The sequence below is a fragment of the Pseudoliparis swirei genome, chromosome 4 (genome assembly GCF_029220125.1).
Source record: "Pseudoliparis swirei isolate HS2019 ecotype Mariana Trench chromosome 4, NWPU_hadal_v1, whole genome shotgun sequence".
NCBI classification, from domain to species: domain Eukaryota; kingdom Metazoa; phylum Chordata; class Actinopteri; order Perciformes; family Liparidae; genus Pseudoliparis; species Pseudoliparis swirei.
In genome coordinates this window covers 30,476,475-30,499,463 of record NC_079391.1, presented here as the reverse complement: position 1 = coordinate 30,499,463, position 22,989 = coordinate 30,476,475, and the positions used below count along the sequence as shown (strand labels likewise).

Sequence of the window (22,989 nt, the reverse complement as noted above, 5' to 3'; positions counted from 1 at the left end):
TGTCCTGATAAGTGGAGATTGCTTTTTTTGTATCTCTTAAAAGCCTTTTTGGGGGGTTTTATTCTCACACATTTGAGTTTGCGTTGATTGGAAAGCCGGTTTTCCTTAAAGCAATCTCCCCAGAACCAACGGGGTTTATTGACTCGGTCAGAAGAACAACAAGCAAACTAATTGTGATAGTTCGTTCTACAGGTTCTCCCCAAATACATAACAAGAGGACGGGACAAAGGGGGCTTGAGTCATTCACATGACTTCACATTGTCAGGTGGCTCATCCCCCCCCCCCCCCCCGCTCATCATTTTTTACAGCGGTGCACTGAGAGAAAGACGCGGCTCCGACCCTCCAGGTAGTCTCCGGGGAGGTCCACGCCTAATTAGCCCGGCGGCCCTTTTGACATCGTTCAAACCGCGTGGCCACCCGCTCTCAAGGCCGAGTAACCATTGTGTGTGTGTGTGCTTTGGCCCCCGCTGCTCCCTCCCCTCGTCGCCATTTAACCGTTTGCACAACGGCAAGTTGTGTGAAAACGGGGATGTAGAGGTTTGATACCACCGGGTCAGATCTGAGGCTCCGCCTCCGGCCCGCTTCGGTCTGTCTTTTTGGCGGCCCGGCTGCTGCCCGTGCGGGATCTTCTCTGTTTACCTTTTGGTGGTGGTGGTGGTGTGGGGGGAGGGGGGGGGAGGACCACCTGTCTCGCTGCAGGCCTGTTGAGACGGTTTCATGAAGCAGGATCTTTGGTGGTCTCTGTTTTCCTTCCTGCTGCTGGAGGCTCCTCCCACACCGGAGCCCTCTGGCTCGTTGTCCGTCTGGCTTATTGTCGGCCCGCCGGGAGACGTGGAGCACGCCGGCCTCCCGCAGCTGTCTCTGAAATTTGAAATCTGAGGCATTCCGTATGGCTTGTTTTTTTGGGGGGTTTTCGGGCAACGCCGTTATTTTCCTTTCGAAAACGCACATTAAGTGTATCGTAAAAGTCGTCTCGGAGAAGTTCAGCGAAAAGTTCTTTGTGCAGCGCCATGAAAAGAAGACGGACCGCCTCGGATCCATTAACGGTTCGGCTGATTCCGCCGGCGCCGTGCCCGCCGCTCCACTTAAACGTCCTTTAATAGACTCGGAGAGAGATCTTGTCGCCAAACCCGCACTCCCCAGCTCACAGTGGTCCACTGTCTCTCCTGTGCGTGTGTGTGTGTGTGTGTGTGTTTGCATGCAGCCTTATGTAACAGTCCAGTGAGTGGCGATGCTTCTCTTTTACTTCTTCAGTCGGTTTAGGATCTCCGTAATAATCCTTGATCTGCCGGACGTGACACACATTCATTTCGGGACTTAGACTAATAATCTGCGTGTTGATCTTTTGCCTATTCTTAGTCCTGGTCGTGTGTGTGTGTGTGTGTAGCACAAGTGCGTACGAGGGTTTCTTTAGCTCTGTGGCCTCGTCTTTTTTCTTTTTTACAGAGTGTTGGACAAATGTACAGCCTGTGATGTGGCTTCATGTTGACACAGCTTCCACTGCGGCTCGCAGACTCTAATTTAGCTCATAAAGCCGCAAGCAACACACAACACACACCCACACACAAGCTTAAAGGTACAAGTCGTACTCCGGCGTCGTACCACGGAGCAGTGGAAGATGGATGAGTTGTTACTTGACATGTTTTAACTCACTTATCACTCAGCAGACATCATTGCAAATGTATTCAAGACCAAAATATTAAAAGAAATATGACTTGTTTTCAGTTTATCCTTTTTTGACATCTTATAATTTTAATTTGTCTGTGACGGCAACGTGAATGACCTCCTCTTTCCCAACATGGTAACTTCCATGTGTCGCTTGCACACAAAAATGATGGCGACGGCGAAATGGTCAAACTCTGCGCTTCGTGACATCAGTCCCCAAACCAATGGGCGACTACGTCCACCTCTTATATACAGTTGGTGCATTTCAGGACGTAGTCTGGTCCCGGCTGAAGACGGCAGTTCGCGGTGTCATCCAAGTCTTCACGTCCGCGAAGTTGTCTTTCTAAAGTTCCCGTTTACCCTCCATGGGGAGGGTTCTTGAAGCGTGGGGAAGGAAAGGGGGGGGGGAAGTGTAGACGGGAGGCAGCTGAAGGGGAAGTGTGAAGAGGGGATGGTGGAAAGACAAGAGTGAGGAGAAGGAGAGCGGAATGAAAAGAAAGAGGCCATTAATTTAGTGCTGTGGGAGGGATCTGAAGGTTACTGAGCTCTCTCTGCCAGGCCCTCCTGGGTTGACTGATGCCTTTGTGAGGAGGCCAGGAGACACACACACACATACACACATGTCCGTGCACACGCACACACACACAACCACACACACACACATCCATGCACACATCCATATGCGTTCCAAGAAACACAGGGTTTGTTGCGCTTGTCCACTTTCAGCAAAAAACACACACACACACACACAAACAGAGATGGTCATTAATGGGCTTCAACGAGAGTAACATGGGAAACCTTTTCTTTATTTCCTCTCCTGGATGTGATTTGCTGTGGGGCGTCTGAAATTGTGGTAACTGTTTTCCTCTGCTGTGAGGGGAAATTCGAGCTGTGTTGGTGTGTTTGTTTCTTTTTTTATTTTGTATAGCCCAAAATCACAAATTACCAATTAGCTTTTACAATCTGTGAAGGTGCTGGGTGTCAGGGCAATGCCGCCAAGAGAAACTCATCATCATTAGATAATTGATTTCGGAGGTGTTCTGGGCCGAGTAGAATAATTTCCATTTTCTCTGAGTTAACGGAGTGTTTTCTGATAGTTTTGCCCAAAGGGAGCTAAGACAAGGTGAATCAAAGTGGCCCGAGCACAGAACCTTGTGGAACTCCGTGACTAAAAAACATGCTTTCTGCCACACTAAATGACGTTAATACAAGTTACAGTTTTACAGCCCCCCCCTCGAGGGGATCGTGAAGTCTCATTGTTGGGTCGAGCTTGAACGCTCGTGATCGCCGCTAACCCCTCTCTTCCTCTTCCTCTTTTTGCTGCGCAGGAGTCCGGGGTAGTGCCGAGTGCTCGTGCGGGAGGAACCACTTCACGTGTGCGGTCAGTGCGTTCGGGGAGTGCACCTGCATCCCGGCCCAGTGGCAGTGTGACGGGGACAACGACTGCGGCGACCACAGCGACGAGGACGGATGCAGTGAGTTAGCGCTCCACTTCCTCTCTCTCTCTCTCCCTCTCATCCTTTTCTCTTTTTGTTTCCGTTCTCCTGATGGACGAATTTAATTTGGAAAACCTGCTGACGCGATGAATGCGCTTTGGGTTTATAGAGTGCATGGAGAAATTAAATAAAATCCCCCTGGAAGAATAATATTTAGAACCGGGTTAGTCAGCCTCCTGTGGCCAAAATTAGTATTACAACAACAAACATTAAGAAAATGTATTAAGTCTTGATTATAAAACTCTGATTGGATCAGCACAAAAGAAAAATGGGAGCAAATGTAACTTTTAGAGATCCCTGGTCAGGTTTTGTTTTGCCGCCCAAACTAATTGCACAAATGTATTAATCATCTGTACATTATTTATGTATCATGATAAAATAAATTCGAAAAATCTTTCTAAAAGAGTGATATTAAATAATAAGTACACAAGATTACAAATCTGATGAGACGTGACATATTCACTTTTGATATTTGGTTTTAAATATTTTCTTTTATTAAAAAATAAATCAAACTTGAATGACTATGCTGGCTGAACCAGTTTGATAACTTTGGTTTTAAAATATCTCCCCGCATGAGCAGCATTATTTATGTTTCATGATTAAAATGTTTTTGAAAAATCTTTTTAAGAGAGTGATATTAAATAAATAAAGGACATAAGCTTCCAAATGAGACGTGAGATATTAACTTTTGATATTCGGTTTTAAATATTTTCGTTAATAAAAATAAAAAAATCAAACTTGAATGACTATGCTGATAACTTTTGTTGTAAAATAAAAAACAGTTCTCGGCCGAATATCTCCCCCTGAGCAGCACTTCAAACTCCCGCCACTCAACCAAAGGCTCTGGTTGTGTTTGGCAGCAAAATCGTGTAAGTGCACGACTTTATACATGTTTCGCTTCAAAAGTTCCTCTGCAGAAATTGTCCAATAATATAGTAAGAGAGAAAGAAAAAAAGCTGTGTATATAAGTGGGGCAATATGGATCAGTGAATGGGTCCCTGGTCCATGCGGGGTAGTATTTCTAATGCTGCGGCGGGGAGTGAGCAAAAAAACCCCAACCTTGCTTGAGTGGCTTCTGGCAGCGGACGGCGTTTTGGCTGGACGGGAAGGTCTTGGCAGCGCAGCCAGACGGGAGCAATGTTCCCCCTGCAGAGCTCGAGGAGATCCTCAGCGCTCCTCTTTTACACTTCTGGGTATCGATGTGAAACGTCAACGTGAGGCTCTCTCCCCGAGAGAAGAGAAGCAGACGCTGCCCCCCCACGTTGTTTGTATTTATTGTTCGACACTTCCTAAGCCTCTCTCGGAGGCGGGCGTCCCATCAGTCCTCCTCCGTCACATTAAGCCGGTGAGGGGTCGGGAGGCGGGGACGCTAAGTGTTATTGATCTCGGGGGGGGGGGGGGAGGAGGAGGAGGGCATCGATCCCCGCGGCACGCTCACTTATTTATTAAGGAGGCGCGTGGTTGCGGCTGACAGATATCGGAGCGTCCAGCCGGACTCCCCCAATCCATTAGTGCCCTCCGGTATCGTCCTCTTGGAATCGCTCCAGTCCGTCTCGTAACTGCGGGGTGGGGGGGGGGAGGGTAATGTCGCCGTGTCGGCCCGCCGCTGCAGAATTTACCCCCAAACGATGGATGCGTTTACATCTTCAGGCCTCCTCCAAACTAAACGCCCTCTTTGCAAATGAAAAGGGTCGGGCGCTCGGTCGGGTTCTAGATAAAATTGATTTATCGATTCTTCACCGAATCATACGACCCGAACGTCTTTGTAACGCCCGACGATCGGTGCCAGATGACATCCGAGCGGAGACGGGTTCGATTTATTATCGATTCCGTCAGATGACGGAGGACGTCGGCGTCACGGCCTTTTAAAAAAAAGTCGTCTTGAAGACGGCTGCGTTCTGCGTGTCGACGGCCGCGCGCGACTCGGCTTCTCTTCAGCCGATTGAATTAAAGTCGCATCGTTAACACACAAATCCAATAGAAAGAAAAACCCTGTTAAATTTGAATGTCTTTTTTTTTTACGACGTCTTCCAAACTGCTGGGAAAGGATGTGAGTGTATGGAGGGGGGAGAGAGGGGGGGGGGTGCTTAATCACAATGGAGTGTGTGTGTGTGTGTTTAGTTGTCTCCGTGTGCAAATGTCTGATGTAATTACGATGTGGGGAGTCACGTGTAGTGAGTTCTACTCCCCTATCATCAAATCGTGAATATAGTTTAGTTTTTAACTCACCGCTATCGGACTCGGTATTGGCCGATCGGCAGGGTCATGTAATTATCAAGCCCCCCCCCCCCAAATTTTTTTTATTACATCATCTGAATCTCCATGACGTATGAAGTATTGACTCTTAATTAGTCCTGATTACCAAATGAATAACGTGCTGGTAGTCGGGTCCACGTCCGTAAACCCTCGCCGGCCTCTGTGACTCTGGTTCCTATGGAAACGGAGGGCCAAGGGTACAGGGATTGTTGAAGTGGTTTAAAGATCACTTTTTGGGGTTTATTGAACAGTTCGTGTCCTGGAGTTTATTCAGATGGGCTGAATAATTGAGGGCGATGCGGCACTTTTTGAAGAATTGCAGCACAACTGTACAATAAGTTTCGCTCTGTTCCTCTGACTCACTCACAGTCCTGTTGTCGAATAACTTCTAAACGTATTATCCGTCTCCTCGGCGGTGTCCTCGCCCGTCCGTTTCCCACCGCGTGATCGGATGCGCCGCACTGGAAACCCGGCCGCGTCCCGCCCCGGCTCTCCAACGCCACATTCCTGATCGAAGATATTTCCTCGAAGCGAATTTTCCGACGTTATTCTTCATCTCTGTCCCCGTCACAGGGTTGACACACCTGGCTTCATACATTATTCACAATAAAAGTCCCCTGCTTTTTGGTTTGTTAAAAAGCTTTTATTTTGAAGTAGTTTTTATAATATCATCAGCAGTGACTGATCACCAAGTCTGGTGTGTTTAATCGTCTTAAATATCAAAGAACCCCCCCCCCCCCTCTTCTCTCATAACCTTGATGATGTTTTTGTAGTTCTGGCCACCCGTCTTACCCTTCCAGTTCCTGTAAGCGCTTCTTTGAGTGACACCTGCCGAGCTCCGCAGATCCCCAGAGAGGAGACGCCACCGACCCCCGACCCCCCCCCCCCCCCAGGCCCGGGAGGATGAAGTGTACGAAGACGCTGCTCATGAGTAACCGCGGCAGACGCGACTCCGTGACCTCGGGAGACGGCGTGCGTCTTCTGTTCTTTCACCGCGCGCCTCCTCCCACCTCCTCCCCCGCTGTTCTAGAGCGCCCTTCAAGTTCTTTCTCTCCCCGCATTTCACTCGCGCTTGAGAAAGTGGGGCGTGTGCGTACATACACACACACACACACACGCACACACACACACTACACTGATGGAGTCCTGCTGAGTTAAAAGCAGCTGATGTTGTGCAAGAGCAAATGCTTTGGCCCGGAGTGAGAAGATAGATGTGAAGGACAGTGTGTGTGTGTGGAGGTGTGTGTGTGTGTGTATGTGTGTGTGTGTGTGTGTTGAAGTGGAAAAGGAAAATCTCTGTTCGTGATTGAAAGCGCTGCATGAGGTTTGGCTTCCTCTGGGCTCGGCTCTCACGCGAGGATGTGAGGTTTAGGAGATCGGTGTTTACTATGAGACACACACACACACACACACACACACACTCACCTTATAAACTCCCCCCAACACACCCCTCGGTCGGACGCATTCCAGCATATCTGCGAGGACCTCCCCGTGGCGTCACGTTTACCATATTCACGGTGCTCAGGGATCCTGGGCAAGTTTTTTTACCAAACTACATCATGCGCTCCGGAGGGGGGTGCTTTTGTTGTCAGTTGCCTAGCAACGGCGTCTTCCCAATGTGTACGCCCACGCTTTGAAAGGCGAGCGGAGCGCCTACTCGGGAACGGCAAACCTCTCGAGTTGTTTTTACGAGGCGGGCGCGAGAACTGGCGTGCACCGAAAATAAAATAATCATGGGTTATAATGACGGGGGGGAGGGGGGGGGGGGGCGTGTCCTCATTGGTTGAGCTCGATCAAAGGCGACACATCTCCGGATGTCGGCTGCAAAAGTATTTTTTGGGGAGCGTTTGAACGGCTTCAGATATGTTTCTGTCTCCATGGACTAAGTCTAATCTTGACCTTTTTGACCCCGGATCAAATTTGTGAAACTAGCCCCCCCCCCCCCCCACACACACACACACCCTGAACAAAACAAAAGTGAGCTCAAGCTCGAAAAACAAATCCTCAGCTCAAACTGTTCTCAGAAGGACATTGACACACACACACACACACACACTTGTATATAAACCACCAGAAAATAAGAGATACCCCCTCCGTCCTTTAATCTCTCTGCCGAGCTGATCCTGAAAGCGGGCGCGGGGGGAGATTAGGACCCCATCCCGTCGTCCTCTGCGTGTCAATCTTCTCCCCTCCGTCCCTTCATCTTCTCCTCTCCATCCCTTCATCTTCTCCCCTCCATCCCTTCATCTTCTCCCCTCCGTGTCCTCCGCCGCCTCTCTGCCCCCTGACCACGGGAAACCTGTGAACCACTCTCGCTCTCCTTCTTCTCGTTTATTTATTTATTTCATACCCGAGGCCGTCTCATTTATTTCCTCACCATGTGGTTTGAGTTTATTTCGGGTCCCTCGTCTTCCCGCCTGTTTCTTCTTCGTCTTTCTGTCCCCGGATATGCCCGCTGGTTGTTTGGATACATTAGCATAATCCTCCTCCTCCTCCCTAAATATTTACTCTCCCCGCTCACGTGGGCGGCGGCGTGATGAGAGAGCGACTGGGAGGCGGGTCGGCCTCGCCGTCTCTGTGAACCTCGTTGAGGTGTTTTAACACATTGATGGAATAAGGTTACAGTGCTAAGTGGGTCATTACTATGTACTACACATGTAATTTACAAATGTATCGCTAATGGAGATTAACTTGACCCAACCACCATTTCCATATAATTATATATAAAATAATATATATATATTTAACTATATATATATGTATATAACTATTTATATATTTAACTATATATATATATATATATATAACTATTTATATAACTATTTATATACAACTATATATTTATATATATATGTATATATATAAATATAGTTATATATATATATATAACTTTATATGTATTTATATATATATATATTTATATTTATATATATATATATAACTCTGGCTCAGGTAGCGTGTGTGTGTGTTAAATGGATGGCTGGCCGGCTGGATGAAGGACGCACTCGACTCTTCCTCGCTGCTGTCAAGTGCTCGGCAGCGATTCGTCATGGCAACAAGCGAGCGTTCCTGCACCAATCCGCCTCGACGCACGGTCGGACTCCTCGCGGCGCCGCCAGGCCGAGCGCGGCGTTGACGCCGTTGCTCCTCAAACACTTTCCACGCCGGAGGCTCTTGGGATTTTTTGTTTTTGGGACAATAGAGATGGATGAACGGGTCGCGGGTGACGGGTTTGTTTAGATTGTGATGAACCACGAAAAGCTCGCGCACATAACTCTGCAGGTACGTGTTGGGTGGGTTTATGGGTCCCAGAGGTGGAGGAGGAGGGTGGAGAGAGAGAAGAACGCTGCTGGACTGAGATGTATATCGATGTTTTTTCCCGCATACGTCACCTGCTCTGGCTCGTGAAATTGGAAATAAAAGAGAAGTGATGAAGGATGAGAACCGAGAGAACGATGGGAGACAAACGCCCGGAGCGTCGGAGGAGGAGGAGCCTCTGGATTCAGAAGTATCGTCGAGTTGTTTTTGATAAGTCCCGCCTCTCCGGCGTCCGGCGCCACCGTCAAATAGACAAAACCTTATTGGTGAGCCGTGCGTCTCTCCACCTCTGACTGCACACACACACACACACACACACACACACACACACACCGCCAGTGTGAATAAGTGTTTCCACTGCCGACGACGGTTATCTGGAGGAGAACCGACGAGTCTGAGACAGAAAGATTAAAAACCTCTATTAGAGCTCCTCCGATGAAATGTTCTCGTAAGAGTCCTCGATCGCTCTCTGGAGTCCACATCTGTTTTCCAGTCAGTTCTCTCTCTCTCTCTCTCTCATATAGCTGTCCGTCCTCCCATCTGCTGAGCCGGTGTGATGAGGGCCGTTTGGTCCCATTAGAGCCTCTTGATTCTGGGAGGCCATTACCTCTGCTGCCTTAAGGCCACTTAAAGACGGGCGCATGGACCCTCCTCCCTCCTCACTCACTCACTCACTCACTCACGCCTGTTATATCACAGCCAGTGAGCGCGTGACATCGGTGAAGCTTATTATTCACAGTCGTTAACGAAGGAGATAAAGAACTCACTGACGACTGAGAGAGCAGCATGATGGTCAGTGCAGGCAGGGCCTCAGTGTGTGTGTGTGTGTGTGTGTGTGAGAATGTCCTGTGGAATGCAAGTGGGAATTCTTGAACTTGGATGAGAAACAAACCTGTGTGTGTGTGTGTACTGGACCGTTCTGGGTTAGTTAATTAACTAGTCAAAGTATGCTTTTTGCAAACTTAGTGGGGTCAAAATTCAATTAATATTATTTCAATCGAGCTGCAACGAAGGATTTATTTCATAATTCATTAATGTGTTGTTTACTTGCCAATCGCAATTTATAGAGGGCCAAAGTTTACATATTTAAATTGTCTGGATGGAATCGGTTAAAGAAAAATACAAATATCTAGGTTTTAGAAGCTGGTTAGACTGTTTATTGATCTTTTTATATTATAGACTAATCGTGATATAGTTCATCTTGATGAGAATAGAGCGTCTCAGTTTGATTGCATGTAAGTACACGAGAATCCAAAGAAGAGTTCATCAGGAGGTGAGCGGTGGGGGGGGGGGGGGGGGGTACAGTTCTCTCTCTGAATAATGTAATAACCATGCGAAGTATATGTGGGTCAGTGGGGCTTTACATCCCCTGGAGAGCAGAGCCACACCCCGTCACACACACACACACACACCGACACACACACACACACACACTTACTGCCCTCACTGAGCCCTGTCTGCCTCGCTGGCTAACATGCTGCGTGACGTCATACATTTTTCATAAAGTCTGCGTTGCCCCTTCAATATTTCATATCTGGTATTGACGGGCGGCGTGAGAGTCCTCCTCCTCCTCCTCCTCCTCCTCCTCCTCCCTCCCTGGCCTGTAATTAAATTAGCTGTGTCTGCCGATGACAAAGGGCCAGTCATTCGGGCTCTGCTTAGATAGCGAGTCGCTGCACTTAGAGCGGATACGAAGTTAAGGAGGAATGCTCTGTGGGTCTCAGGGTATGGAGGTATAGAGAGAGAGGTAGAGAGAGGTAGAGGTAGAGAGAGAGACCCCCTCCTGCAGTTGAACCCTGACCTTTCCTGCAGCCCGCTGTGACGACTGCGTTCACCAACTTTTGATTTTTGCCGATTTCTGGCTCGAGTTTGGTGGATAAATCCCAAAAAGTAGTGAAAAAGTCCATCCTAGCTTCCCGAAGCCGAAATGATCCGATTAAAATCATCAATTTCTTTGTGTGAAAAAAGTTCCGAATCACAGACGACAATGAAAACATGCAGATATTCACTTTACAGAAGGTGGAGTTGAACTGCCGGTCATCTCCGAGTCTCTTGTTCAGATATTTAAGAACAAAACACTGTATTTAATTTTGTTAAATAAGATTTTGCATTCTGACATTTTGCATAAAGAGCTTTTTATTGTGTTAAATGATAGAAAGGGTGTCGAAAGAAATACAAATACATTTATTTTTACTGCTAATAAATACAAATATTTATGTCGGAGCAAGTAAAAATGTACATTACTACGGTAGAGTGAGGCCGACGATATGGTTACACACATGACACTATTGTTGTTCCATCTGAAAACCCTCCCTTCATCCTCCCTGTTTGTTTGTTTGTTTGTTGCTGACAGACTTGTTGTCTTGTTTACCTGCAGTGCTCCCCACCTGCTCGCCGCTGGACTTCCACTGCGACAACGGAAAATGCATCCGCCGCTCCTGGGTGTGCGACGGAGACAACGACTGCGAGGACGACTCCGACGAACAGGACTGTCGTGAGTACACACACGCACACACACACACACACACACACCTCCTCCTCGTCAACACGTGCCGTCGCACATCCGCTCACGGGGGACAGTTGAGTTATTTAAGTGGACAGATGTTGGAGGCAGCGTGTGCAATGAGGTGTTAGTTTTGAATCGCACGCACACACACACACACACACACACATGGTCACCACACGAGACCCTCTCCTGCCTTCGCCCCCAGTTTATCCCGTTCTTCTTTTGATATGTGGAGTTGTGTACATTTGTGTGCGTGTGTGAGTTTGTGTGTGTGTGTGGGTGTGTGTTTGTGTTCGGCACAAAATAGCCCCTCAGCTGCTCGCCAGACAGAATAGGGAGCGCCCCATTCGTCAGTTGCTGTCATAGTTCAAAGGCCCGTTTCAAGCCCGCTCCAGGAAGTGACGTCACCGCGGCGCTGGGCGGGCACAGGTGTGTTCAATTAAGACCCAACGAGGTCCAATTAGAGAGAACGTCCCACGGGGCCCCACCGGAGCCGCGATACAGTCCCATATGCATCGAAGCGACGCTATATAAAATATATTAGATTATTTATCTCCACCATATGTATTGAGAGTTTTCAAATTGAGCCGGATGAATTCTAAATATTTCATACCAAATGGACGTTCTTCTTCTCGTTTCACGTGAAACGCTAAATTCTCTGGACTAAAAGCTCTCTAGCTTTGTTCTGCTTCACTTTTTCAAAGTCAAACTTTGCAGGGAGAATGTTAACATATTTTAATATTATTTGTGAGAGTTTTAAACCTTTCAACTGCCTCATTCCAAACATATAATCATCCTGGAATTTCTTTTTTTTTTATTCGGACTTCACATTTTTATATTTGTTCTATGTGCTATCTTCCTTTACTCTTACCCAGTAACATATAGACTGATATTTACACATCTGAACAAAAGAATTTTCTTTTTGTTGAAATGATTAAAATAGCCCGAGTGGTTGCAGAGATGCACCTTTTTTAGTTTGGGGATGCAATTTTCGGAGCAGAGGCCTAAAAAAAGCCCGTTTCTTAAAAGGTTAGAGAATAAATGACAACGGAGGCTTTTGAAAAATGTGTGCGTCCGAAAATAAAGAACTTTAGAAAAAGATGAACTGAACTGAGTTGCCCCGCAGCTTCAAATTCAGTTCATTCAAGTGTGAAGACCCGATATTATATCCTCATCTTCTTAGAAATAAAAAGGGGACTTTTCTCTGTGGTTATGGAACCCTGTAGTTTCAGTTCTCCTCTCTTTGTTGTGTTGACATGAGTTAATGTGTTGGGATGAGGGAGTGTTGTCTCTGGTGGCTTCTCTTCACAGGCTTAAGAGTCTCAACATATGACACATGCTGGTTGTGGGAAGAGTGAACGTAGAAAGAATCTGTCCACTCTGGTCTCGCTGACCTCATTTCTCTTTTCGGAGAACGCCACGGGACATAACTTCTATCTGTGTGTGTGTGTGTGTGTGTGTGTGTGTCGGAATACACATTTTTGTGATTCACAACGCATGTAAGCTGTAGAAGCCCCAATGCTCGACTGCTGACGTATCCCTTTGAGTAGAATTAGGTTTAGGTTTAGTTTGGGGTTGTGTCGATGAGGCGGTCCTCACAAGTGTAGACATGCACACCTGTGAGTGTGTGTGTGTGTGTGTGTGTTTTGTTTCATTTGTCCCCGTGGAGTTGGCCGGTCAGATCCTGTGACCTCATCGCGTCCGTTTCGAGTTCTCTGTATTTATTACCCATAATGAATCGGCGTGGGAGGGGGGGGTGGGGGGGGGGCGCGCCATCTGATCCGCCCGTTCCGCTCTCCGTCACGCCGCTTTCGGGCCGATCGGGTTCCGTCACACTGGACACCGTCGGAGCGAGTGATGGAGGAAACACGTGGCAGAAAGAGACTGACTTTTAGAGAAAGATCAATACAGGCCCCTCCCCCCCCCCTCCCTCCTTTTTATATCTTCCATCAACTTTTAAATGCTCGCCAACCTCCAGCGTGTTCAACTCACTGCTACGTCTGACGGATAACGCCGCTCCGCAGATTGTTCTTTAAGAGCGACTCGTGGCTTTGAAATTCTCATTTTTCAGTTTCACACAGACGTGAGAAACGGGGTGACGTCGTCGTGGTGACGTCGTCACGGCGACTTTAACAACACTCGCATCAAATCTACCGGTTTTATGTTCACGCGGTCACCGTGCGTACAGGCGGGTGAGTTCCTTCTCTTCCGAATGGCGTCTGTTCTCCTCCTCCTGTTGACCCACATCCTGCATCAGCAGCCAGACGCCGACTCACCTCCTGAATTTTTCATCCCCGCGTCCAGTAAACTCCCCCCTCCCCCCGTTGCCCAAACTACTTATTATTTCATGCGTCTTTCATTCGCTTCATGTTTTTGAAGCCCCCCCTCCCCCCCGGCCTGTCTTCCACCATCCCAAATGTACTGCGTTGTTTCTCCGCTCTGCAGTGGTTTTATGGGGTTGGGGGGGGGGGACGATGCACCACGCTCGGCTGGAACCGAAGTAGCTGTTGAATTTTTTATTTTTACAAATGCGGAGGCTGAGGTGTGTGTGTGTGTGTGTGTGTCTCAGTGTGGCGGGACGTGAGATATTCCGAATTCTTGACGTTTTAAAAGAAAGAAAACATGACACCGTTGCCCCCCCCCCCCCCCTCATGCACACTCCGGGAGCCGGGTAATGACTCCCGGCGCCCTTTGACCTTTGACGTTTGGCCGCTGTGTGAATGATGAGCGTCCTCGGGGCTTGTTGACCTCTGACCTCTCCCTCTGCTTACCTCGCTAATGAGAAGGGGGCGGCGTGGGGGGTTGGTGGGGGGAATCAATATTTTTTTCTTACAAGTTGAATATTAAATGAGTATGTGTCCGTAAATAATAATTTCATTTAGACTTACCCTTTTCTGGTTTTAAATCCTCTTTTTTATTTTTGTAATTATTTTGGGGGCGGGGCGATGTGGGTGAGGTCATCGGAGGTCAGGCTCTTGAAAGTAGAGTGATGAATCCCCCCCCCGGCAGGTTGATAGATATATATACTCTCAATTTATATCTGATGCAGTTTATTGAAGCCATTACTCAATTATATTCACATTTTATTATTATTCTTTCATTGTTATTATTTGTATTCAGCACATCGACCGGTCACAACTCTCTAATAAACACATTTACAGATTTTTTTTCTCCCATTATTGGATTTTCTTTCTCATTTAAACATTAATATTTGCAGCGTATCGACTTCAAATCCAGAAGAAACAACATTTACATTTTTAGCTTAAAGACACTTTCACACAGACACACACACACACGTGCGGCTCTGGGACCTCACGCTGTGACGCGACACACCTCAGAAAAGATGAAAAATGTCACTCTTCATCATCATCTTCTTGGCCCTCGGCTCCGTGGGCATCCCTCCGTCTCTCTCTCTCTCTCTCTGTTTGTCTAGGCCGCCCATCCCTCACTCGCTTCGTACGCACGGCAGCGATAAATTATGGATTACCCCCCCGCCGGGGGCCCATCCATCACTGGCTCTCCTTGACGGACCCGTGTGCTCGGCGAGCGCGGCGGCCCGGGCTTCGCCCATCGATCGCCGCGGTTACAGTAGAAGGCGTCGTCTTGGAAATCCATTCGGCCTTTTTCTATCGACGGACGCGTGATGAAAGAGGCGAGGCGGCGGCGTCGTGTGGATAAATGAAAACCACGTCAATGTCACAGCGGAGGAAGTTCAGCGGGACGGAGCGACAAGACGGGTTATTTTTTTCGTCTTCAGTCTTGAACGGAGATGTAAAAACGAGCCGCGTCGGCAGATTTAAGACGCTCCTGAATCCGAGGGGTTAAGAATTTGAAAGGAACTCGACTTTTAAGATTGTCGTTTTTTGTAATTTGTTGTATGCATCAGAGAATCAACCAGTCGTGGGACGTCCACCTCGTCAATTAAAACCCCCCACCCGTCACGCCCTCGCACACTACCTGCTTTTCCCTTTTTCGTTGTATCCTCGTGACATGAACCCTCTCTTTCTTTTCTTTCCTCTTCTCTCTCTCTGCAGCTCCCAGGGACTGCGAGGAAGACGAGTTCCACTGCCAGAACGGCTACTGCATCCGCAGCCTGTGGCACTGCGACGGGGACAACGATTGCGGGGACAACAGCGATGAGCAGTGTGGTGGGTACACACACACACGCACACACACGCGCACACACACACACACACACACACACTGTAAAATATGAACTGCGTTCTTATTTTCGCGTCTCTCGCCGTAACAGACATGCGCAAATGTTCGGACAAGGAGTTCCGCTGCACGGACGGCAGCTGCATCGCCGAGCACTGGTACTGCGACGGGGACACGGACTGCAAGGACGGGTCGGACGAGGAGAACTGCCGTGAGTCGCTCTCCGGCACGCGGGGGGGGCGGGGCTTAAAGGGGTCGTCCGGGTGTGGAAGTGGGGTTGAAGGAGGTAGTTCTCCATCGTTGGCGGTCTACCTGCAGCAGATGGTTCTGGTTCAGGGGCGGAGCAAAGGAAAACTTTTAACCACCAGACTCTTATTTGTATTTTATTATTCTGTATGCATTCTATTCTTTATTATCCTTATTTCCCCTCTTTCTTTTTGTTCTTCTTCTCGGAATGAGCATAATTTGATGTTTGTTGTTCTTCGTGTGTTGTACACTGAACCTGAATATCACGATATCGATATATATATATCACCGAGACATGCAACTGGAAAATTGACAAAGAAAGGGACATATTGTTATTTATATGTATATTTAATTTTTATATTATATTTTAAAAAGTGAGTAAAAAAAAAAAAAAAACTACATTGACACAACTGGAGTCACACACACACACACACACACACACACACACACCCCCATGAGGCTGTCCAGAGTGTTTGATCAATGTCTCAAGGTGTGTGTGTGTGTGTGCGCAGCCTCCGACGTGATGGCGGCCACCTGCAGCGTGGAGGAGTTCCAGTGCGCGTACGGCCGCTGCATCCTGGACATCTACCACTGCGACGGAGACGACGACTGCGGGGACTGGTCGGACGAGTCGGACTGCTGTGAGTCTCGTGACCCGGAGTTTCTGTGTCTTATTTTGTGTCTTGTTTCCTGTTTTACTTTGAAGTCCCCGTCTCTCGTGTCCTCTGTTTCCCTGTGATCGTCTGCCCGGTCCCTGATGGTTTCCTCCTGTGTGATTGTAAGCCCCGCCCTCATTGTGGCCACCTGTGTCTCGTTGCCCCGGTGTCCAATCACCTGCACCTTCCCCGTGTATTTGGATTTGGGTTCTCTCTCTTTCTCTTTCTCTTTCTCTCTCTCTCTCTCTCTCTCTCTCTCTGACTACGACATCATCGCGAAGAGCTGGCGGCGTTCCGAGTCGAGGCGGTCACTAACCGCTGACCCTCCCGTTGCTCTCGGAGACCCACGTAGCTTTTGATCCTTTTTTCTTTTAGGGGAACATGAGGTGGGAACATGAGGTCTTTACAGGGAGACGGCCGGCAGCTGTGTGTTACGACACTTATCTGAAAGCTTGGGAACTTATTATTCTACTTATTATTATTACCTTCGCATTGAAAATGCGGAAGGTATTGTTTTGATCGGCGTGTATTTATTTATTTATTTGTATGCGTGTTATTCGCATAAGTCAAAAAGTATGAAACCGAATCGCATGAAATTTGGTGGGATGATTGGATATTATCCGGGGTCCATTTGATTAGATTTTGGGATCGATATGTCAAGGTCAAAATCTTCTTTTTACCATAGCGCGGTCAATTCCTATCCAATTGGCATGCAACTAAGGCCAAAATGTTCATAATTCATTGCCCAATCGTGTGATATGCGAAGGTATGCGCTCTACCGAGTGCCCGTTCTAGTTTTAAATGCAACACAACTGTGTTGCTCTCGCCATCATTTAGAAATAATTAATAAATTCAAATGGCTTGTCGGACATTATGATGGAGGTATATGATGTCCAATGCTCCGTCGTTTTCCCATCTTCATGTTTTGGGGGTTTAATACCATTTGTGATCGATTTTAGAGTTTAAAAAATTACAAAAGTACCACTCTGGAGTTGATAAGTGTTCAGAAATCTTTCTCAAATACCTCAATGAGACGCCGAGACTTTCAAGAGCACCACGGAGAAAGTGACGCTGATATTTGGGCTGAAAAACGTTGGACATTTGGAGATTTCTCTCTTTTTCTTTTTGTCCATATAGCTCAGAAAGTTCCTCGGCCTGTTTGCGGTCGGGCAGTTTCACGAGGCGGCGATTATCCTCGAGGTCACCAAAGGTCGTTTTACACGGCGACGTCATCGTCGAAATGGACTCGCGCGGATACAATGGAGCTCATGGAACTCACACGGCGCTCCTCTTTCCAGTCAGTCCCATGAGGGTTTGGAAATATTCAAATATACCTTCTTTTATTTGTCCGTAACTTTACGGGATATCAATACGAGTGGCGGTAATGGAGGCCCCGCCCCTTCCCCTTCAAAGACATCATTTCTTTCCTGGAGGAGAAGAGCGTAAAACCCGTTTCCCACAGAGGAGACGGAGAACGCGTTGCCACGGCGACATCGAGGGAACGCAGCTGCCGTAAACAGGCGATCTCATTTCGAGGAGCGGTAACGAAGTTAAAGGCCGCGGACCCACTGCTTGATTACTACTTTCTGCCCAGTGATTGATATTGTCGTCTGGAATGTGTCGGCACATTTCCCCTGGGCCTCAGGACATCGTTGAGTTGCTTCCTTTGTCGAAATCTTGTTGAGAAAATCGGCAAATCACCCCGGAGACGGCGGATCCTCCACCCACGCAGTCTTCTTGAAGCGAGAGCTTTTGAGGGTTGAAATCTATTTGTTTTATAACTAACTCCGCCCCTTTTATTCATACATATGTATTTTACGTTACAGCCGAAAGACCTTTTTTTTTAAACGCGGCGGGTTTGATTCCCCCGTCGCCTCCGTCAGCTGGAGTCGGTCTGAGCTCAGGAGCAGCTGTTTGATTTACTTCTGCCGTGCCGCCGCTCCACAGCATCTGTCATAACTGCCTGTTCGATATTTATTTTTCCTTCTTCCTGTCACAGTATCTCACACACACACACACACACACACACACTCGCGCGCACACAGTGTGACGCCGCGGTCCTGATTAACGCCGACGATCGCATTTCTCTCTCCTCACTTCAGAGACGCTGCCAGCTGCTGACCGGTCTCTCGGCATCTCCCTCCTAATGCTCTCGTCTCCCATTTCTCACGTTCCCGTTTCGTTCGCTCATTGTCTCGAACCGCCCGCCGCCACATCTCTCACACACACACACACACACACACACACACACACTTCCCCACCCTTTGATGTGTTTATCTCCAGCGCGATGAGTAACATTGTTTTTCCGTCATGTGGGTCGACCATGCCCCCCCCCCCTCTCTCTCTCTCTCTCCCCCCCCTCCCCGTCTCCTCCCACGTTCAGGTTTTAATTGCCGTCTCGCTTCTGAAGTGTTTGGCATTTATTTTTGGGAAGTTGAGCTGGCATTAAAGCCGTAAAAAAAACAATTTAATAGTGCCGCAAAAAGAGAGATCAAAACATTATTTATTTTTTAAAATAAGTGTGCACTGCCACACGTATCGCATCCCAGTGACTCATCTCACTTTCTAAAGTCTTGAATTATAACAGATTAGATCCTTGTGCACGGAGCAGAGCGGTTCAGAGTCCTGAAACCAGCCGGACCCCGAGTCCCTCGACGGTCCACCTCCTGCTCCTCCAACCGCCCTCCATCTATTCTCGTCCGCCCGAGTCTTTTTCGGACCAGCAGCGAGGGTCGTTGACATTTATAGTGTTTAAGGATCTCATTGAATTTAAATAAAGACGTGTTTGGAAAAAGAAAAGTAAAAACCGACGGTCTGAAGACATCTGTGGACAGAGGAGCATTCCTCAGAGGCACAAGAGGGCCCGTCCTCAGACCGCATTCCTTGGCATCGACTCTCCAGACACATGAAGGGAGCTTTGTTAGAGAAGAAGCCTCTCTCTCTCTCTCTCTCCTCTCCCTCCCTCCCTCCCTCCTCTCTCCCTTATGTGAATGCGCACATCCAAAAACACTCGCGACTGCATGCCTCGTTACCGCTCGCGGACACTGATACTGCTTTCGGCTGCATAGCTGTGCAGATGAAACGGCACCGTGTGTGTGTGTGTGTGTGTGTGTGTGAGAGAAAGAGAGAGGGAGAGAGATAAAGGGTGGATGAGTCATTTGAGTGTGTGTGGGCGTCTGTGTGTTTGTCGGCATCCCACGCTGATTCTAGTGACCTTATAATTATCTTTATCTCTCTCTCTCTCCCTCTCTCACTCTGTGGGAGAGCCACCTGCTGTTTTGATCGCCCCCCTCTCTTCTCTGGTCAGGCCGATAAGCTTCGCCCGCCCGCTGCTTGAAGCTCCGTAACATCTCTTCTTTTTCTTCCTCTCTTCCCCCCTTTGCGTTCACCCTCATTTGGCGGTTTTGTTCGTCCCGTATCTCTCTCTCTCTCTCTCTCGACGCCCACTGTGGCTTTGATGGCAAACCCGCTGGTACACACACTTTTTGGTTTTTTAAGATGCTCACGTGTGATTCAGCTTTAATCTTCCTCGTCCTCCTCATCTGTTGAGATGGGAGGGGGGAGGGGGGGATTTTTAGGCAGAAATGACACTGAGGCTCCCAGAATAACCAACCAATGAATGCCTCCGGGGGCCGAAACACGATACTAACATGATAATAACATCACAAGCTGCTTCCTGGTTCTGTGCTTCAATCACAGGTGCAGAGCTAGAATCTCATGGTTGTAGGAAACCTTCATTGTATATATCCTCCCCCCCCCAAAAAAAATAAATACATGGAGACAGTGCCCTGAAGCTCATTGGACCCGATCCCGAAATGTGGTGGACCCAAACAGTGAGAGCAGAACCGACGCCATCTGCGAGTCGGGGCGTTTCTTCACTTCAATCCTCCGCCACGTGTCTCGCCGCCGATTCGCTCGTGTGAATATGGATTATATGGTGTAACATAGCCAAATAATGCAAAGAGAAGCACGTTAGCTGCTCGTGGACTTCTTGTTTGAACCGCCTCGGTATGTGCAGGCAGCCCAGGGGGGCCTATTGTATTGAGTATTTTCATTTTAAATAATCACAACAAAACGCAGCTTAATTATAATATACAGATGTGTTGCCTGCTGTGGCTGCCAGGTTTCTGATGTCACTCTCTCTCTCTGTGTGTGTGTGTGTGTGTGTGTGTGTAGCTTCCCACCAGCCCTGCCGATCAGTGGAGTTCATGTGCAGCAGCGGGATGTGCATCAACGCCGGCTGGAGGTGCGACGGCGAATTCGACTGCGACGACCAATCGGACGAGAAGAACTGCAGTGAGTGGCGCCGGGCGAGTCGCGCGTCACCTATTCGCCGCTAGTCAATCGCAGATCAATTAAGTGTGTGTGTGCGTGTCCTGCAGCCACGTCCATGTGCACGGCCGACCAGTTCCGCTGCGGCACCGGACGCTGCGTCCGGTTGTCGTGGCGATGCGACGGCGAGCCCGACTGCTCCGACCGCAGCGACGAAGAGGGCTGCGAGAAAACCGGTGAGACGGCGGCTTGTTGATGTTGTCCTGGTTGTTTTTTTCCGGGAGCTAAATATAAACGCCAGCTTCCTTCGCCGCCATGGCAACAGCTCAGAACAGCCCTCCTCTACTCAGTGACCCACTTTTCTTGTTTAAACACAGCAGATTTCAAACGGTGTTCTGATCAGTGTGAGGAGTCCAGATGACACGCTAGTGATCAGTTCCACGTAAAGATGGATAATAAAAACACTTATGATCCCTTAAGAGACAGCTTGTTTGTAATTTAACCCTCCTGTTACCTTTAGGGTCAATTTGACCCCATTCAATGTTTAATGTCGGTGACCCAAGGCTTTTTTTCACTGTGTCAAACATATAAGAAATATCAACTTTTTTAGATATTTAAAGGGCTATTTAGGTAGTCAACAAACAAACATAAAGTACCTCACACTTAAACTTGGGAAACAATATTAATTCTAATAATTTTCTGGAGGTTTTAATTGCTGGGGTCGAATTGACCCCGAGGGTAAAATATGTTAGTAAATGTAAAGGTAACAGGAGGGTTAAGTGAAGTGGGAGATACAAAAATGTTGCAATAATCAAACTAGTCCCAAAAACCAGTGTGGAGACGTTTGTCTCCCGTCTCATTGGCTGCGTCGTCTTATGCCCCTCCCCCTTTCCCGCAGAGAGTCCGCCCTGCGCCCCCGATCAGTTCCAGTGCGCCAACGGCCGCTGCATCGGCCAGAGGAAGGTGTGCAACGAGGTCAACGACTGCGGAGACGGCACGGACGAACACCCGCACCACGACTGCCGTGAGTTTACGACCCCGAACGCAGGGGACCGATTGAAAGAAGATGTATGGCGGCGCCGCACGTCCAACTGCACTCGTGCTAATTAGGACGGAGCATAATCTGGGCACCGAGTAGCGGGCGGTGTTTAGTCCCCTTATTAATCATGGAGGCGTGTTCTGGACCCGACGTAGATAAAACTAATCGCTGCTTATTGTTATATATATAAGGTGGAAGTGCCAAATTGGAGCAGTTTTCTGCAGGGAAAACTTATTTTATGCCGTTGGATCTAAACCTGGAGTGAATTCTTTTAACTATCTAAATAATGCAGCTTTTAAATAGAGAAAAAAAACAGTTTTTTGTGTGAGATGGGGCTTTAATGCTTAAAGTTCAGCCTTTATGTCCCTCTGAGCATGCACAGACTCTGTGAAGACTGTCATGACCAGTGGTCCCCAAACTACGGCCCGCGGTCCGGATACGGCCCGCCTCCACATTTGGCCCGGCCCCCTGAACAATACCAGAGACGCATTCTGATTTTTCGTTACAATTTTTTTTTGTCTGGCCACGCAGATCCTAGACTAGCCCGTGTCAAATAGAATAATGGCGAAAGGTTTAGGTAAGATCCCGGAAAGGGTTATTAATATTTGGTTATGTGTGGCTTTCTGGAAAACAATAAACGTTTACATTTAGGCACCTTTTCTGTTACAAACTGACCCCGCCCCCATCAGAGAAGGGAAAAGTGATGTGGCCCTCACAGGGAAAAGTTTGGGGACACCTGGTCATGACAATCTTGTGTGTATTGGGGGGGGGTCAGGTGAAATTAGAGGAAAGGTCCCTGGAATCATTTTTAAGACGGCCGTCCTCGGGCCTCGTCCGAATATTTACGCCGCGTGGTTGTTGTTGTTGTTTTACTGAATTCTGCTCGTGTGCCGTTTCCTCTGCAGGTCCGCGCTCCAGCGAGGGCGACTGCAACCAGAACAACGGAGGCTGTTCCCAGAAGTGTCAGATGGTCAGAGGCCTGGTCCAGTGCACCTGTCACACCGGATACCAACTGATGGACGACGGCAATACATGCCAGGGTATGTGTGTGAGTGTGAGTGTGTGTGTGTGTGTGTTTGTTTCCCCAAAATAGGAATTTCATGGAAATGGTTTTGGGCGGAGAGATTGTTGATAAGAATTTGAGGTATGGACCCGAGTCTGGGATTTCTGTGCCTTCGCCAGAATGTCTACACTCAGTTAGACTGGATCTTTGTATCCAAATGTGTGTTTTTCGGGGTCGGGAAGTTAATTTTCGACTTTAAGGGGCGTGTAACAAGAAGCAGGAACCAGTTTCTTTTTTCTTCTTACCTTACCCGTCTCTATTTCCCCCCCGTTAACGCCGCGGGAGTTTGACGCCGACACTTCTCTCCCCCCCCT

At 48.2% G+C, this 22,989-nt stretch overlaps 1 protein-coding gene across 4 annotated transcripts in view; it reads left to right on the top strand.

Annotated features, from left to right (window-relative positions):
* lrp4 (low density lipoprotein receptor-related protein 4) overlaps positions 1-22,989 on the top strand; it is an 81,763-nt gene that overhangs the window by 35,564 nt on the left and 23,210 nt on the right. For all 4 annotated transcript variants that reach the window (XM_056412585.1, XM_056412584.1, XM_056412587.1 and 1 more), the window contains exons 2-10: positions 2,994-3,140; positions 11,113-11,229; positions 15,276-15,389; positions 15,494-15,610; positions 16,158-16,286; positions 20,478-20,597; positions 20,684-20,809; positions 21,472-21,597; positions 22,518-22,652. In XM_056412585.1, the coding sequence (XP_056268560.1) occupies positions 2,994-3,140; positions 11,113-11,229; positions 15,276-15,389; positions 15,494-15,610; positions 16,158-16,286; positions 20,478-20,597; positions 20,684-20,809; positions 21,472-21,597; positions 22,518-22,652 (1,131 nt within the window). The remainder of the gene's footprint in view (positions 1-2,993; positions 3,141-11,112; positions 11,230-15,275; positions 15,390-15,493; positions 15,611-16,157; positions 16,287-20,477; positions 20,598-20,683; positions 20,810-21,471; positions 21,598-22,517; positions 22,653-22,989) is intronic.